This window comes from Rhinoraja longicauda, chromosome 4 (assembly GCF_053455715.1).
Source record: "Rhinoraja longicauda isolate Sanriku21f chromosome 4, sRhiLon1.1, whole genome shotgun sequence".
Lineage (NCBI taxonomy): Eukaryota > Metazoa > Chordata > Chondrichthyes > Rajiformes > Arhynchobatidae > Rhinoraja > Rhinoraja longicauda.
The window spans coordinates 43,528,694-43,546,638 of record NC_135956.1 but is presented as its reverse complement, the minus strand read 5'-3'; the positions used below and the strand labels follow the sequence as shown (position 1 = coordinate 43,546,638).

The 17,945-nt window shown below is 41.2% G+C and overlaps 1 protein-coding gene across 3 annotated transcripts in view; it reads left to right on the top strand.

The window, feature by feature from the left end:
* Nucleotides 1–17,945, top strand: part of herpud2 (HERPUD family member 2) — a 34,919-nt gene that overhangs the window by 2,415 nt on the left and 14,559 nt on the right. The window contains exons 1-2 of one of the 3 annotated variants that reach the window (XM_078397614.1): nt 9,917–10,756; nt 17,858–17,935. The exons of 1 other annotated variant lie outside the window; for it this stretch is intronic. Coding sequence is in view for 1 of the 2 variants with exons in the window: in XM_078397612.1 (XP_078253738.1) it covers nt 17,858–17,935 (78 nt within the window). In the remaining variant the exon portion in view is untranslated. Of the gene's footprint in view, nt 1–9,916; nt 10,757–17,857; nt 17,936–17,945 lie in introns of those variants that run through there. One more of the 3 variants, XM_078397612.1, reaches the window with a different exon arrangement.

Here is a 17,945-nt window from a genome sequence, read left to right as displayed (position 1 = left end):
TGGGCCTCTGTTCAAGGAAGAACCACGGGGCCTTGAGACCTTCCTGGTGGGGAATGGAGATGTAAAATGACTGTGTTCAGCGAAGAAATTGTATCCTCTGTAGTTTAGAAGAATGGAAGGCTAAAATATAAGATTTTGAATGCCCAAAGACTGGGAGAATGCATAAAGAAAAAAAATCAGAAAGTGAGGTATTAGAATAAATGAAAATGGTTTCTTATTTTATACGGAGATGAGGTGGCTGTCTAAGCAGGTGGCTCTCAAGACGGTGGAAGTGCAGTCTGAAGGTTTTACGGCAGAGATGGATACTTAGTAAAGCAGACCATAGATAGAAATTGTTTTCTATACGTTGTATCCTGTCCAAAGATCCTGTGCACTGATCTACAGAATTTCACAGCATTGAAACAGGCCACTCCTTCCCACGTCTTAATGTTCCTTCAACATGTACTCACAACAACTCTTGGATATTGTTGATTTGCTTCTCTCGCTATGTGTTTGCAACTTTTATCATGATTGAATTTGGTACTTGCTACTCAACTATCTCAGTGTTATATCCTGTCCAACTCAGATTCTGGCTGCAGGCAAACACATGCAGAGCATGATCTTGAACGTTTTTGTCAAAGTATGTTCTCATCTAGAATTGCCATAAATGAGTCATACAAGGAATTGGGATGGTACTTAACAATTTTGGCAATAGTTCAGAAGTAGTTTGCTGAAGAGGCTCAATGCAAGTACTCAAATCCAAAACACGCCTCAGTTGCAAGTTATGCATTCATTCATGGGTTCAAGTTTGAGTGCAGTGAAGAAATTGGGTATTAAATTGCACAGGAAGTCTACAATTTCATTTTTTAATAAAAATACGTTGCCTTGATCGCGAAATCCATTGTGAACCAATACAATCAGTTGGCAGTCAGAGAAAGTAAGCATTGGTTTTCCCCGGGAATTGAAATTAAATCTTGATTACATTTGAGTGATAACCAGAAATATTTTTATTTGCATAACAGCAAATTGAGTAACTGAAACATGTATTTTTAACTAGTCCCTTCCTCTAAGAAACTTGTTGATAATTCAATAAAAATGCAATTAAAAATACTTTATTTATAGAAATATATTACTCATGGTAAATGAAATATTCTTTAATGTTTCTGACATTTTTAAAAGTTGCTTATTAGTTCCTGTTGCTTTAAGGAAGCAAGATCAATTTAAACAGCCTCCTTGAATAGACAGAATCGAGGAACCTTGCCACTTATTGCTTTGACCATATATAATCAGTTTTGTGGGCATGTATGGCATCAGGTGAAATACGCTTAAATTGAAATACAGTTTTGTAGGCGACCATTCAAGTTTAAGATTTTCTGTGCCATTTGGCAGATTTTACTGGATAAACTTTGTGGAATGTCTACCTGGTTGAGTACACATGACAATGGAAGAATAGTGCAGAATAGTTTCTGCGGTTCTTTGCAGAATCTAGTAAATCATATCAGAGAATGTTCACTTTGAGTCTTGGTGTCTATGTTGCATCTTTGCCATGGTTGCCTGTTCTGTGGCTATTCGCCTTCTTCATGTCAGCATTATCAGCGTTTGAACCAGTTTAGGTGTTCATCATATCATATCATATCATATATATACAGCCGGAAACAGGCCTTTTCGGCCCTCCAAGTCCGTGCCGCCTAGCGATCCCCGTACATTAACACTATCCTACACCCACTAGGGACAATTTTGTCTGACTTGTCTGAGTCCCACTTTTCTATCGTCATTTTTGACAGAATCCATTCAGAGCTTCCTTGGTTTCTCAGCTTCCTGCTCCATACACTGATGTACTCTGGGCCTTGAATGAAAATTTAAAAAATTGTGTTGCCTCCGATAGATACAAAGTGCTGGAGTAACTCAGCGAATCAGGCAGCATCGCTAGAGAAAAAGGATGGATCATGACCCTTCTTGAAGATCACTGCCTGACTTGTTGAGTTACTCCAGCACTTTGTATCTATCTTTTCTATAAATTGTGCTACCTCGGTCATTACTCCATCTCCCCGCTCCCTTCAGATAGAAGATACAGAAATTTGAAATCGCTTACCACCGTACTCAGGAACAGCTTCTTTCCTTTTGTTATCCAACTTCTGAATGGTCCTTCCAAAAGTTAGGGTACTGTCCAATTCACCTCTACCACTTTGCAGGTATTGGACTTTGTCTCTGGAACTGGAATGCTACAACGCTGAGAGCTATATTTTGAACTCTGTACCATTTGCTTTGCTCTACCTATTGTCACTTGAGTTCGGCTCGATTGTATCCATGTATATATAGTATTATCTGATTTAATTAGACACCATGCAATGCAAAGCTTTTCACTGTCCCTCAGTATGCCCAATAACAATAAACCTAAGCGAAATGGTGTTTAAGCAGTCTCTATTTGAGAAATGTGCCAAAAGCAACATTTACAGTGGTCTATCTTGGATCTTTATATCTGTTTCTCTTCCAACTATGTTTTTCTATCAGCCTGTGACTCTTGAATGAGCAGGTATTTTCCTCTGCTTTTTAATTGTTCCTTCTCCATGAAACTGGTATCTCCATCTGAAGTGGAGATTCTTGGTCCCTTTATTCCCAAGCAGGATCGCTTAATACAAACAGATTCTGTTCAGGTGAATAAACATTTTAAGTTTTGATTCCAACCATCCTTGGAATTACAGTGCTGGATTGTATTTAATTTTAGTTAAAAGCATGATTTAATAGGCTGTAGTGTGTTTGGACCAATGCATTGAAGCTGCCAACCTCTCACCTTCTATTTGTTAGGTTGACTGAAGCAAGTAAATTCTACCAGGCCTCTCTAATTTTTCTGCTCTGAGTTGAGTAATTAGTTATTGCCCATTCCTTTGATAGAATTGACTTTTAGACAATAGGTGCAGGAGTAGGCCATTCGGCCCTTTGAGCCAGCACCGCCATTAAATGTGATCATGGCTGATCATTCACAATCAGTACCCCGTTCCTGCCTTCTCCCCATACCCCCTGACTCCGCTTTCATTTTGTAACCACAATCGAGAACCCGATGAATGATCGTGCATTGGAAAATAAACGTGTTTGTTGTGAGACAGTGAACATGGATAGTAGTCAATTGACTAAGGTGAACAAGATCTTCATATTCCAAGTTTTAAAAGTATTCTATTTGGCAAGGTTATGATAACCTTTTTACATTTGATTTGCGTCTAATCTATATACTAAAACTCTCGTTTGTTTGTTTATTTGTGATTGAACTACAGCCAAAACGGTACATGATAGCTTGACAATTTTAGGCCCACCTTACTCACCGTCGTCACTTTAATGGTAAAGCAAGTAGTTTTATTGAAATAGGTGTTATATTTTTTAAGTTATTCACATTTTAAAGTTTAAATCTATCTCCTAGGGGCAAGGGAGGGAGGGGGAGGGAGGTGGGGGGGGAGGGAGGGAGAGGGGAGGAATGCGGATAAGGGGGGTTGAGTGGGATGGGGAAAGGGAAGTGGGGAGGGGAGGGGGGTAGGGGAGGGAGGGGGGCAGGAGAGGGTGCTGCACCAATGCAGGAGAGGTTTGGGCCCAACGGGTCCACTTGGTCTAGTTCTTGATAACTTTCTGGTATTGAACTACTTGTTTGACATTGAAGGACTTGAGGGTCAGTAGATTAAATGTTATCACAAACAGGTGAATATATTGAGGGGTGCTTTATTCAAAATTAGGCAACTTGGCGACACAGTGGCACAGCTAATAGCGCTAGCGACCTGGGTTCAATCCTGGCCTTGTGTGCTGTCAGTTTGGACTTGGCACGTTCCCAGTGTTACCGTGTGTCGGTTTTCTCTGGGTACTACAGTTTCCTCCCACATCTCCAAGGATGTTCGGGTTTAGAGGTCTATTGGCCTCTGTAAATTGTTCCTAGCATGTAAGGGAGTGGACGTAAAAGTGGGGTAACATAGAATTAGTGTGAATTGGCGATCGAAGGAGGGCATGAACTTGTTGGGCCGAAGAGCCTATTTCTAGAGACTAATCGGATGCAGCAGTTTGTGAGGCAGTTGAACTTGACAGTTAGAAAGATGCTGCCCAATCACATTTAAAACTTTTATTTGTTCTAGAATTTTAAGAGTACCTTCAACCTATTTTTTTCAAAAATATTTTTCAGCATATCTGGGGATGGATATAATGTCCCATGTGAATGTAAATGTCATGTTAAAAGTGAAGCTCTGACAGATACCATAATTATCCTCTTTCTTTTTGTCATACTAGGTCAGCTGCTGTTGAGCAAGTTTGGTCACAGTACCAGGACTTGGAAAAGTTTGTTTTGAGAGAAGCTTTTGACAGTGTTAACGGCATCAGCAGATTCCTTGAAGTCATAGTCCTTCATAAACTCTGTTTTACTTATGTCACATACATTCTTCTGTTTGGATATCTCTGCTTGAACCTGACTGTCCAGAACTCTGTGAGCCCAAATCCTCTCCCTATCTACACCACCTGTTCCATACCTGCCTCTACTTCAGACCATCTGCAACTAAAATGCCCACTTGTCTCCCCTGAGCTAAGTTCTATAATGGACTACAATGCCACCAAATTTCTTAATTCGCTCTCAAGGTCCATCCTGTGGATTATTCAGCAGCAAGGTATTTAAGTTATTTTAGATCGGGTCCAGTGTTTAATTACAACAAGCAAAAAGGAATGTGTTCTTCCAAAACTCCCCTCTTTAACGATGCAGATTAAGGGATGAATTGACAAAAACGCATCATGGCTGAGAGAAAGCGGAATATTTCTAGTAGTTAAGAAGCAAGGTCACAGATTACAAGGTAAGAATAAAGGGCAGAAGTGTTCTGAGGCTTTGAAATTCAGTTTCAGGGCAATATTTGAGATATTAAGAATTAGGTGGCATTTTTGGATGAGAGAAATGAATATGGGATGGATTGGTGGGGCTGGTGGGTAATTGTGCGTATATCTTCCTGTATGTAAGAATGCAAGCTGGTGATCATGGTGATCTGGTTAGCTTGATCTGCGTTGTAACAATTATACAGCATCAAAAAAGGTTTTATGAAGCAGCCTTTTTCCCCCCAGAGAAGAACATTGAAGTGAACTGCTGCAAAGTTGCGGAAAGTTAATTTTGTAAATATTTTTGGCTTGTAAATTTGAAAAATTGTACCTGTGAAAAGGTATGTTATCAGTACATTTAGTCGCATTGTGATTGAAGCCCAAGTTATGATTGAATGCCGTACGGTTGAAATTGAAGTTCCCTTTATCCTAGTCACTGAAACAGTAACATAATTAACTGATCAGTTAATTTTTACTCTGCTACTCTATATGTGATACTGTTTTGATCAGCAGTTTCCTGAAGCAGACACTCTATCCCAGCCTCTGTCGCAAGAGACAAAGATTCAAGGATGTGCTCAGAGCTGTATTGATAAAATGCAACATTCCCACTGACTCCTGGGAATCCCTTGACTATGTCTGCTCATTTGGAGAAGGGGCCTGGTATTGGTATTGATCAGCTCCAGGCTATACATCGGGCGCCCAAAGAAGCCCTGCATGTAACAGAAGGAGCCCACCAAATCATAAATTAACCAGCCACTTGTCTGAGAAAGTAGCTCCTGCTATATCTGTGAAAGAGGCTGTCTCATCAGCCATTTCACAACCTACAAAATCAGAGTGCAGCAATTGATCTTAAACCCTCAGTGATGGAAGAAGTGCTGAATGGGAGAGGAGCATCGAATTTTGGACACTTTGCCAATTTACCATGAAGACCAACATTGTTAAATTTCAGTTCTAAAACTGTAAGTAGGTAAACAGTTGGTAAACAGTTCCATCTTGGAAGGTATGCTGTCAGGTAGATGGAACTTATTGTGCTGATCAGAACAGTATCACATATATTCAGTATAGTAAAAATTAACTGATCAATCCACTCACTAATTAAACCTGCAGGTGAGGGCTTTGTCAAGGGAATGGGACTCTTGTCACATTGCCTCAGGTTAACCCACTAGCTGTAATGGATAAAGGATTCTAACAAAATGTGATTTGGAAGATTTCCAGTGCTCTGAACTGGTAAGCAGTCAGACGTGGCTGGTTAGACCCCATGGATAGTTTTCTCAAGCTGTGCATTGGGTAAATATATTGCACTCCGAATGAACAGGTGACTGGAGACACAAAAAAGGGTCGATAAAATTACGCATATGTTGAGGCAGCTGGTTGTTCTTTAAAGGAAGTTAAAATCTTTATAGTGTAGAGTAGTAAATAATTGTGAGTAGTTTTAATTTAATCTTATCCTGAAACTTTCAGTTAAGTTCCTGATTTTGGATGTTCTATTTGAGAGGCCAGAGTAGGTCCATATTGGCCGACATCCGCATTGATTTTTGTTACTAATTGCGGTGAATGCCAGCTGACGTTTGTGGTTGTGAACTATGAAAATCCTGTTGCAAAGGTATGAATGAAGCAAAGAAAAGCATATTTAAAAGAACTGAGTTGCCTAGGTTAATAATATGGGAGGTGATGATAGACTGCCAAGCTTATGGAGAAATTCTTTGGTACATTTTTTGACAGTTGTGTAAAAGCGTCCTTCCTCCTTTCCTGTAGTGTTAAGTAGAACAAAACCATTTATGATACAAAAAATATAAACAGGAAATGCTAACACTCAGCGGTGATTGTAATGTTTGTGGAGAAGCAGCATTTCAGGTTGGGAGATGCCAAAGAGACTATGAAGAGGATAACTAAAACAGTAAATGAGAAGTTTGCCACAAAAAAATTCAAACCATTTTCTAAGCTTTGATCAGTAAACGTACATGCATTTAAATTAAGAAAAACAACGCTTTAGTTGTGCTATTCCATACTTTCTACTATCTTCAGCTGTGTTTTACCATTGTAACAAAATGTTATTTAATTATCCACTTTCTTAATGTAGTGTGAAAATCTGAACAAAGAAAGTCTATGCAACGTGCTTGTCAACTGTAACTTGCAAGGCATGTGTTTAATTACAGTACACCAAGTTAATTTGGTCTGGAAATAGACTTTCAAATATCTGGACAAAAAGACTCAAGTGCCATTGAATTATTCCGTGCAGTGGGTTTTGCCTGAATGGGGCATTCAATTTTAATTCCGAACATACTTTCTTTCAATAGATAAACAATTTTTTACCTTGATTCCACAAACTTTTCACGATTCCACGAAGGTGGTTTACACCAAATGTTGAGAAAACTTACTACAAATGTTGCTTGTTAAAATGGATTTGTATAAATTTGAGCTTAAAGCTATCCTGATAATTCAATTTATTATGTTTGGAAGGATCACTTGGATTTATTTTCGTTTTATACCACCTCAGGATATTCTAAAACATTTCACAGGCACTGAGTTACTTTTGAAGTGTGGTTACTATTACATAATAAAACACCAAGGCAGTTTTTGTACATTGTGGTTGTGCATAATACTATTGAATAAAATGACTGATATTTGTGGTGGAAGATTACATTTTGGCTGTTTAGTATAAACAGATTCCTTGTTTATACTAAACAGTTTCATGGGATCTTTTATCTAATGAATAGGCAGATTTAGAGTGGCAGCTTGCACAAATGACTGTGCATCTGTGATACTGAAATATTCTCAAGAATGTGTTCTAGTCCACTCCAGTAAACTGGGTTCCAGGTGGTTCATAAGGGCTTCATGTGATCTGCTGGCTTTGTCTGGAATATAGTGACTAGGTGGGTTGTTTGGCATGTCAAGTGTTCCTTTGACCACTTTTGCTTGGTGTTTACCTGCTTCTGTTTAGAGACATGAGCTGCTTGGTGCCTTCTTGGATATAACATTCTTTATTTTAAGGCAGGGATTGTCATGAGTTAGTAGGAAAGTTGCTTTATTTTTTCAAGGAAGCTTTGAGAATATGCTTGAAGTAATTTCTCTGCCATCTGAAACTCTTGCCATGACAATGCTTTGAGCAGCGAACTGTGCCAGGTGTCTCATAGTGGACATCAGATGTTACATCCGGGACTTATTTTCTATTTGGAGAACATGAATCAGTGAAGTTTTGGGTTGGGGAGCCTTCTTCAGACTGATTGTGGTGGGAGGGGGATACAAGTGAGGATTTCTTTTTGTTGGACAAAGGCCAGAAATGAGCAGACAAAAAGTGGGAGGTAAAGATAAAAGAGGAATGTAGATTAGGTGATGTTTTGCCGAACACTTGTTCTCGGATCGCCGAACACATGCCGAACACTTGTTCTCGGATCGCCAAAGTCTGCTGGATCTCCCAGTGGCTAACCATTTTAATTCCCCTTCCCATTCTGTAACTGACCTTTCTGTCCTGTGCTGCCTCCATTTCAAAAGTGTGACATCAGAGTGAGGCCACATGCAACTGGTGGAATGGCACTTCATGTTCTGCTTGAGTAGATTTCAGTCTAACAGTACGACCATTGAATTCCTCAATTTTAGGTAACTAATCTACAAACAATGTCCCTCTCTCTTACCTTTGCTCCTACTTGATTTATCCCCATATCACCCACAGGGCCGTCTTAACGCATGGGCCTGATGGGCACTTGCCCGGGGGGCCCACGAGCATAGAGGCCCCATGCTGATCTGTGTATGTTAAGTGACTTGCAATAAATAAATACTACTTTAAAAATGTAGGTTCAATAAGTGCTTTTTTCGCAACATTTTCGGTCACTAAGTGCTTCTCACAGCGATCTGTAAGTGCTTTTTGCAACAATGTAGCACCCTAAGTCCATCGCTAAGTGCTTTTCGCTGTCACGACAGGGGGGGCTGGTAGGGAAAGGGGGTGGGGGAGAGTAACGGTAGGGGCCCCAGTACACTGCTTTGCCCGGGGGCCCATAATGCTGTAAAAACGGCCCTGATCTCCCACCCACCCTCATCTCATTATCCTCATTTCATACTTTTTGTTATTTCATCTCTGGCCTTTGTACAGCCATCTGCAATTACAAACACTCCTCCACTGCATCCACCTGTCATTTGCCAGGCTTTGTCTTGCTTCTACTTCTCTTCCAACTTTCTTTCTCTCCACCACCTGCCCCCACCCCAGTCTGTCTGAAGAAATGTCCTGACCGGAAATGTCACCTATGCTTATTCTCCAGAGATGCTGCCCAACTTGCGGAGTTACTCCAGCATTTTGTCTTGGTTGTAAACCAGAATCTGCAGTTCCTTGTGTCTCTCTTCGCTATTTCCCTGGGTATATTCTGTTTATTAAAAATGTGGCAAATGATTTGGTATCTGATCAGCTGTTTTTCCTATTGCTCTAGAGTTTCTTTTGTCAGTGCGTGCATTGGGCTGTAGTGTAATGTGACACAAATAATTTGAACTTTGGATATTTTTACTTCCTTTCTCTTGCAATAATTTGAATTTGAAGCAGCTCGTTTGTGTAATTTTAGCAATCTTTCATTTCTTGGCAAAGTGCTAAATTGCTTCTCAGAAGCATAGACCACACAGCAAACAACTACTCCACAATGCAGACTCTTTAATAAGCTCTGTTATCTTAACACAACTAAGTGGTGAACATTGTCATAGACGACAGCTCTGCCTTAAATACCATTATACTATCCAAAGCTCGCGGACTTGGTGTCAGCACTCATCTGCAACTGGGTTCTCAACTTCCTGACCAACAGCCCAACAGTGAAGATAGGGGACAAATCGTCCTCCACGATAATGCTCAACACAGAGGCTCCGCAAGGATGCGTTCTCAGCCCCCTTCAGTACTCCTTGTACACCCACGACTGTGCAGCCATGTACAAATCTAACTCAATTTTCAAATTTGCAGAACATTGAGGGCCAGATATCAAATAATGATGAGACGAAGTACAGGAAGGAGATTGCGAATGTTGTGTCCTGGTGTCAAGACAACAACTTTTCAATGTCATCAAGACGAGATAGTGATCGACTTCAGGAAGCGAAGCGGTACACATACCCCAGTTTGCATTGACGGTGTCGAAGTAGGGGTGGTTGAAAACTTCAAATTCCTAGGAGTCAATATCACCAACAACTTCTCCTGGGCCACCCATCTGGAAGCAACGACCAAGAAAGCACACCAATGCCTCTACTTTCTTAGAAGGCTTAGGAAGTTTGGTATGTCCCCTATGTCTCACCAACTTCTACAGATGCACCGTAGAAAGCATTTAATCAAGATGAAGCACAGCTTGGTTTGGGAGCAGCTCCATCCAAGACCGCAAGAAATTGCAGCGAATTGTGGACGCAGCCCAGACTCACATAAACCAACCTCCCTTCTATTGACTCCATTTATACCTCACGCTACCTCGGCAAGGCCAGCAGCATAATCAACGACAAGTCGCACCCTGGCCACTCCCTCTTCTCCCCTCTCACATCAGGCAAAAGGTATAGGTGTGAAAATGTACACCACCGGATTCAGGAACAAGTTTTTTCCCAGCTGTTATCAGGCAAATGAATCCTCCTACCACAACCAGTGAGCAGTGTTGAACGACTATCTACCTATTTGGTGACCCTTGGACTATCCTTGATTGGAATTTGTTGACTTTACCTTGCACTAAACGTTATTCTCTTATCATGTATCTATACACTGTAAATGGATCGATTGTATTCATGTGGTGTCTTTCTGCTGACTGGTTTGCACGCAACAAAAGCTTTTCACTGTACCTCGGTACACGTGACAATGAACTGAACTGTTTATGTGTAATGCTGGCATCGATATAAATATAAATGAGGAGTTAACTTCCACGTGTTTACCTGCATTGTGTGCTGAGTACAATAATAAACAACATCTGCTCCCAAATCTTGGGCATGAATTAAAGGAGGATGGGAGGTGAGTGCAACAGTAATATTGTCGAAACAGTTGTCTGCTTACTCCCATTGAATTATGGAAGAATTCCAGATGGTCAAAGTGCTTTGTCTTTCTCTGGCATGCCCAATTCTACTTGGAAAAAACTAGCTGTTTATTTACAGCATTGCAGCTGCTGGAAACGTGAAAGAAAAGCAAATCCTGAAAATGCCCAGCAGGTCTGACAGTAGCTGCAGAGAGTCAAGAGTGTTTTATTGTCATATGTCCCAGATGGAACAATGAAATTCGTACTTGCTGCAGCACAACAGAATATGTAAACATAGTACACTGTAATTAATAATAATAATAGACTATTGCAGTTCAGAGCTTATTTGAGGTTGTAGTGTTTAATAGCCTGATGACTGTAGGGAAGAAGCTCTTCCTGAACCTGGACGTTACAGTTTTCAGGCTCCTGTACCTTCTTCCCGATGGCAGTGGTGAAATGAGTGTGTGGCCAGGATGGTCTTTTTGAGGCAGCTACTCCAATAAATCCCTTCGATGTTGGGGAGGTCAGAGCCGGTGATGGACTGGGCAGTGTTCACAACTTTTTGCTGTCTTTTCCGCTCCTGAACTTTCAAGTTGCTGAACCAGGCCGTGATGCGACCAGTCAATATGCAGACCACAGTAAATTAGTTTAGAGTTTAGCTTAGAGATGCAAAATGGAAACAAGCCCTTCGGCCCACAGAGTCCACACCAACCATCGATCACCCACACACACTAGTTTTATGTTATCCCATTTACTCATCCACTCCCTACATATGAGGGGGCAATATTACACAAACTAGTTAACCTACAAACCTGCGCACCTTTAGGATGAGGAAACCAGAGAACCTGAAGGAAATCCAAATGGTCAAAGAGAGAATGTGCAAACTGCACATTGACTGCACTCTCTGTGAGGCAGTAGCTGCACCAACTGCACTACTGATTATAGCTTTGATTGTTAAAGGTTGATCCTCTTTGACCAAGACAAGGCAGTTCTGACACAAATACAAAAGGCTGATTATCTGAATTTTATTTTAATCTAGTGTTTGGTCTTAAGGCTGTAATGTGTCTGGGTGAAGGGAACATCTTGGTCCTCATGTACACTAGGCTTTAGTAGTACCACTATTTAAAAGACCAACGACTGAAAAGTTGGAGTTGGATGTAGAATTAGTAACAGGTAACTCAAAGCTCAGGGTCACACTGTGGATTGGAAGGATGTGTATGCTATCATTTGCCTTTGGTTTGCCCAATGTAAGGGAGACCACAGTATGGGCACCACACACGCTTTCTAAGTGAGGCAGTGATTCACTTACACATTTCATTTAATATATTGTGTTGGCACCTGCAATGGATTTCTTGACATTGGATAAACCAAATGCAGACTGGATGACTGTTTGGAAGAGCACCTCCATTCACTTCTGTCAGTTTCACCTGACCTCCAGCCTGACATCCCCTTTGATATTCCCTCTGCTGCGCAAGTTAAACCATATATGTTCAAACCAATTTCTTCATAATTCTCTTATTTCTCCAAAGATGCTGCCTGACCTGCGCTTATCCACATTTCCTGCTTTTATTGAAATAAAGATTAAATTCACTGGACAACTTAAATAGAGCTGGTTCCTGCAATTATTCTGTACCACAATAACAAGTGAAGTAGTCAGATTATTGATTGGAATAAAGACCATATTTTCCTCGTTATGGATGAAATGCTTTTTGGACTGTTGAGAGAAGAAAAAAAAGTTCGAGGTGCATTTGCTCTTGCCATGGCCTGTTAATATTGTGCCACTATTTAAAAGTAAAGAAAGGAATAGACACTTGCAGGCTAATCGGAAAAACTTTGGTAATGGAGAAATGAATTGTAAAGGCTTCTGAGGTACACTATCGATTGTTATTTAGAAATTAATGAATCGAGGACAGTCAATATGGACTGGTTGGTGGACATCATGTGTGACTAACATTTTTACGGGAAGATTACTAGGGTAGCACACATCTATATACTAAAACTCTTGTTTGTTTGTTCCTGAACTACAGACAAAACTACACGATAGCGCGACAATTTTAGACCCACCTTACTCACCGTCATCCCTTTGGTCTAATGGAAGAAGTTTAATTGAAATCGGTGTTATATTTTTCAAGTCATTCACATTTTAAAGTTTAAATCCATCTCCTAGGGAGGGAGGGGCGGAGCGAGGGAGGGAGAGGGGAGGGAGGGAGGGGGGTTGAGGGAGGGGGGAGGCGATGGGGGGAGAGGAGAGGGGAAGGGGGGATGAGAGGGTGCTGCACCAATGCAGGAGAGTTTTGGGCCCAATGGGTCCACTTAGTCTAGTCTTGTTATAAAATGGATTTCAGTGAAACTTTGTGCAAGGACCAGACTGACCAGAAAATAAAGTCCCAACCCTCCCACCCACCAGTGACCAACTATCACTTGCCATGCTTTGTCCTGCTTCCTTCTCTTCCATCTTTCTTCCCCCCCCCAAAAAAAACTTGGGTCCATGCCTATGTCTTTTAGAAATACATGGATTAATCTAGGGCAGTCAGCATGTTAGTCCTCTTGAGGGTCTCTATGCCATGTTCCATTGGTTCCTTTCCCACATTGAAATGTTCTACTTTTTGCAATTTCAAAGCAAACTTTTCCTAGCACTCAGAAAATCTATGCTCCCTGATCCAAAAGAGCTAGCTTTCCAGATGTCAGCAATTTAAATCTTGAAGCCTTTATCGCAACAATGAGGAGAAAATATAGAATAATTTACTATAATTTCACAGTGACCCATTTCATGTTTTGCTCGTATCCAGAGAACAAAGACCCCATTTTGCTTCTGTAGCATGTCCTTTTAATCAGCGGTTTGAAAGGATTCTTGAATTATAAATTTCAGAAATTGCATGAGGAAGCCAAACACCAGTAAACATGTCTTTGCATCTGACATTTTCATTTTATTTAACTTTTTTTTGCACTTTAAATGATAGTGATTAATTACTCAACCAACAAGGATAAAAGCTTGAACCTATTTAGGATATAATGTGGAGATAGAGGAAATTTAAAAAACAATGCATAAATAAATGTGCATGCGCGTGGACCCTCACTTTGGATATTATATTATATTCTGCTTTCCGTTAATTTTTACATAACCCATTGCCCTTTTTTGTCCATCAGATTTGAGGGTTCAATCCAGTATCAGTGAAATAACATTGTGCTCTCAGGCACGAGGAACATAAGGCCATCTTCCATTGCATTTCCCATCATCTGTTAGAATAGTTCGTCTTTCAAGCATGGAAACTAGCAATTATTGTTCATTTTTAAGGAAATTAATAAAATAAACAATAGACAAAGGCTGCATGAGTAGGCTATTCGGCCCTTCGAGCCAGCACCACCATTCAATGTGATCATGGCTGATCATTCTCAATCAATACCCCGTTCCTGCCTTCTCCCCATACCCCCTGACTCCGCTATCTTTAACCGCTCTAGCTAGCTCTCTCTTGAAAGCATTCAGTGAATTGGCCTCCACTGCCTTCTGAGGCAGAGAATTCCACAGATTTACAACTCTCTGACTGAGAAATTTTTTCCTCATCTCCATTCTAAATGGCCTACCCCTTATTCTTAAACTGTGGCCCCTAGTTCTGGACTCCCCCAACATTGGGAACATGTTTCCTGCCTCTAATGTGTCCAACCCCTTATTAGTCTTATATGTTTCAATAAGATCCCCTCTCATTCTCGTAAATTCCAGTGTATAAAAGCCTAGTCGCTCCAGTCTTTCAACATACGACAGTCCCGCCATTCCGGGAATTAACCTATGCTGCACGCTTTCAATAGCAAGAATATCATTCCTCAAATTTGGAGACCAAAACTGCACACAGTACTCCAGGTGCGGTCTCACTAGGGCCCTGTACAACTGCAGAAGGACCTCTTTGCTCCTATACTCAACTCCTCTTGTTATGAAGGACAACATTCCATTGGCTTTCTTCACTGCATGCTGTACCTGCATGCTTCCTTTCAGTGACTGATGCACTAGGACACCCAGATCTCGTTGTTGGTCCCCTTTTCCTAACTTGACACCATTCAGATAATAATCTGTCTTCCTATTCTTACCACCAAAGTGGATAACCTCACACTTATCCACATTAAACTGCATCTGCCATGCATCCGCCCACTCACACAACCTGTCCAAGTCACCCTGCAACCTCATAGCATCTTCCTCACAGTTCACACTGCCACCCAGCTTTGTGTCATCTGCAAATGTGCTAATGTTACTTTTAATCCCTTCATCCAAGTCATTAATGTATATTGTAAATAGCTGCAGTCCCAGCACCGAGCCTTGCGGTACCCCACTTGTCACTGCCTGCCATTCTGAAAGGGACCCATTTATCCCCACTCGGCTTTCTGTTTGCCAACCAATTTTCTATCCATGTCAGTACCCTACCCCCAATACCATGTGCTCTAATTTTGCCCATTAATCTCCTATGTGGGACCTTGTCGAAGGTTTTCTGAAAGTCAAGGTACATTACATCCACCACCCTGTCCATTTTCCTAGTTACATCCTCAAAAAATTCCAGAAGATTAGTCAACCATGATTTTCCCTTCGTAAATCCATGCTGACTCGGAACGATCCTGTTACTGCGATCCAAATGCACCGCAACTTCGTCTTTTATAATTGACTCCAGCATCTTCCCCACCACTGATGCCAGACTAACTGGTCTATAATTTCCTGTTTTCTCTCTCCCTCCTTTCTTAAAAAGTAGGATAACATTAGTTACCCTCCAATCCACAGGAACTGATCCTGAATCTATAGAACATTGGAAAATGATCACCAATGCGTCCATGATTTCTCGAGCCACCTCCTTAAGTACCCTGATATGCAGACCATCAGGCCCTGGGGATTTATCAGCCTTCAGTCCCATCAGTCTACCCAACACCATTTCCTGCCGAATGTGAATTTCCTTCAGTTCCACCATCACCCTAGGATCTCTGGCCTCTAGAATATCTGGGAGATTGTTTGTATATTCCTTAATGAAGACAGATCCAAAGTACTGGTTCAACTCGTCTGCCATTTCCTTGTTCCCCATAATAAATTCCCCTGCTTCTGTCTTCAAGGGACCCACATTTGCCTTAACTATTTTTTTCCTCTTCACATACCTAATGAGGCTTTTCCTATCCTCCTTTATATTATTGGCTAGCTTACCTTCGTACCTCATCTTTTCTCCCCGTATTGCCTTTTTAGTTATCTTCTGTTGCTCTTTAAAAGAGTCCCAATCCTCTGGCTTCCCGCTCTTCTTTGCTATGTTATACTTCTCTTTTTTTTATGCTGTCCTTGACTTCCCTTGTCAGCCACAGGTGCCTCTTACTCCCCTTAGAATCTTTCCTCCTCTTTGGGATGAATTGATCCTGCAACTTCTGCATTATTGCCAGGAATACCTGCCATTGCTGTTCCATTGTCTTCCATGCTAGGGTCTCCTTCCAGTCAAATCTGGCCAGCTCCTGCCTCATGCCTCTATAATCCCCTTTGCTATACTGCAATACTGACATTTCCGATTTTCCCTTCTCCCTCTCAATTTGTAGATTAAACATCATATTATGATCACTGCTTCCTAATGGCTCTTTTACCTTGAGTTCCCTTATCAAATCAGGTTCATTACACAACACTAAATCCAGAATTGCCTTCTCTCCAAGTACAAGCTGTTCTAAGATTCCATCTCGGAGGGACTCCACAAACTCCCTTTCCTGGGGTCCAGTACCAACCTGATTTTCCCAGTCTAGCTGCATCATGAAATCTCCCATAACCACCGTAGCATTACATTTGCGACATGCCAATTTTAACTCTTGATTCAACTTGCACCCAATGTCGAGGCTACTGTTTGGGGGCCTGTAGATAACTCCCATTAGGGTATTTTTACCCTTACAATTCCTCATTTCTATCCATACTGCTTCTACCTCTCATGATTCTGTCACTCCTTGCAAGGGACTGAATATCATTCCTTACCAACAGAGTGACCCCACCCCCTCTGCCCACTTGTCTGTCTTTTCGATAGGTTGTGTACCCCTGAATACTCAGCTCCCAGCCCTGGTCCTCTTGTAGCCATGTCGCTGTAATTCCCACAACATCATACTTGCCAATGTCTAACTGAGCCTCAAGCTCATCCACTTTATTTTTTATACTTCGCGCATTTAAATACAACACTTTAATTTCGGTATTCACCTCCCCTCTCACACCGGTCTCCATTGGCCCTGACCTTACTCTCTTATCCCATCTAGAACTTTCCTTCCCATTTATCCTTTGCAATTTCTCCTGTATTCGCTTTCCCTTTAACTCCATCTTCATATTCCCAATTTATCAACCCCTCCCCCCACTACTTAGTTTAAACCCACACGTGTAAGACTAGCAAGCCTGCCTGCCAGAATGTTGGTCCCCCTGCTGTTAAGGTGTAACCTGTCCCTTTTGTACAGGTCACCCCTACCCCAGAAGAGATCCCAGTGGTCTAGAAATCTAAATCCCTGCTCCCTGCACCAGCCCCACAGCCATACATCCATATCCCCGATCTCCCTGTTCCTGCCCTCATTAGCACGAGGCTCAGGAAGCAATCCAGGGATACAGGTGTTTAAAGTACATGAGTGTGCATGTCAGTTCAGTGCTGTATATAAGTTATACAGCACTGAAAACAAACATTTTGGCCCAATTCATTCATCCTGACCAAGACACCCATGTCCCTCTAAACCATTTGTATGCGTGTACCTGTGCAAATATAATTTTATGTCATTAAGGAACGTTACATTGTTGGAGTCACAGATATTTTAAATGAACTGATTAACTTAAAAGCCTGATCAATGTTGCAGAGATGGAAGTGATTGATCTTATTCAAGTGGCATTCTCTTGGTGTTCCAACCACCATTTTTCTCTCAACCAACGTGCTTGACTTCCACTGTTTTTGGAATCCTGTACTCAAATTAGGTGTTAATTTTGTTTGTTTTTTTCAGAAGTGATTACTCTTTCAATAATTCTCTGTTTGTGAATAAGAATGGAAAAAAGAATTACAGGAGATTAAATAGTTTTTCTTTTAGGATTTTTGATTTGACCTCCATCAGTAATGAATTTACACTTTCTGTTCTCTCCACAGTCCTCCAAGGATCAGAGGCTTGTCTATTCTGGCAAGCTTCTCCCTGATCACTTGCAGCTGAAGGACATTTTCAGAAAGGTAATTCTAA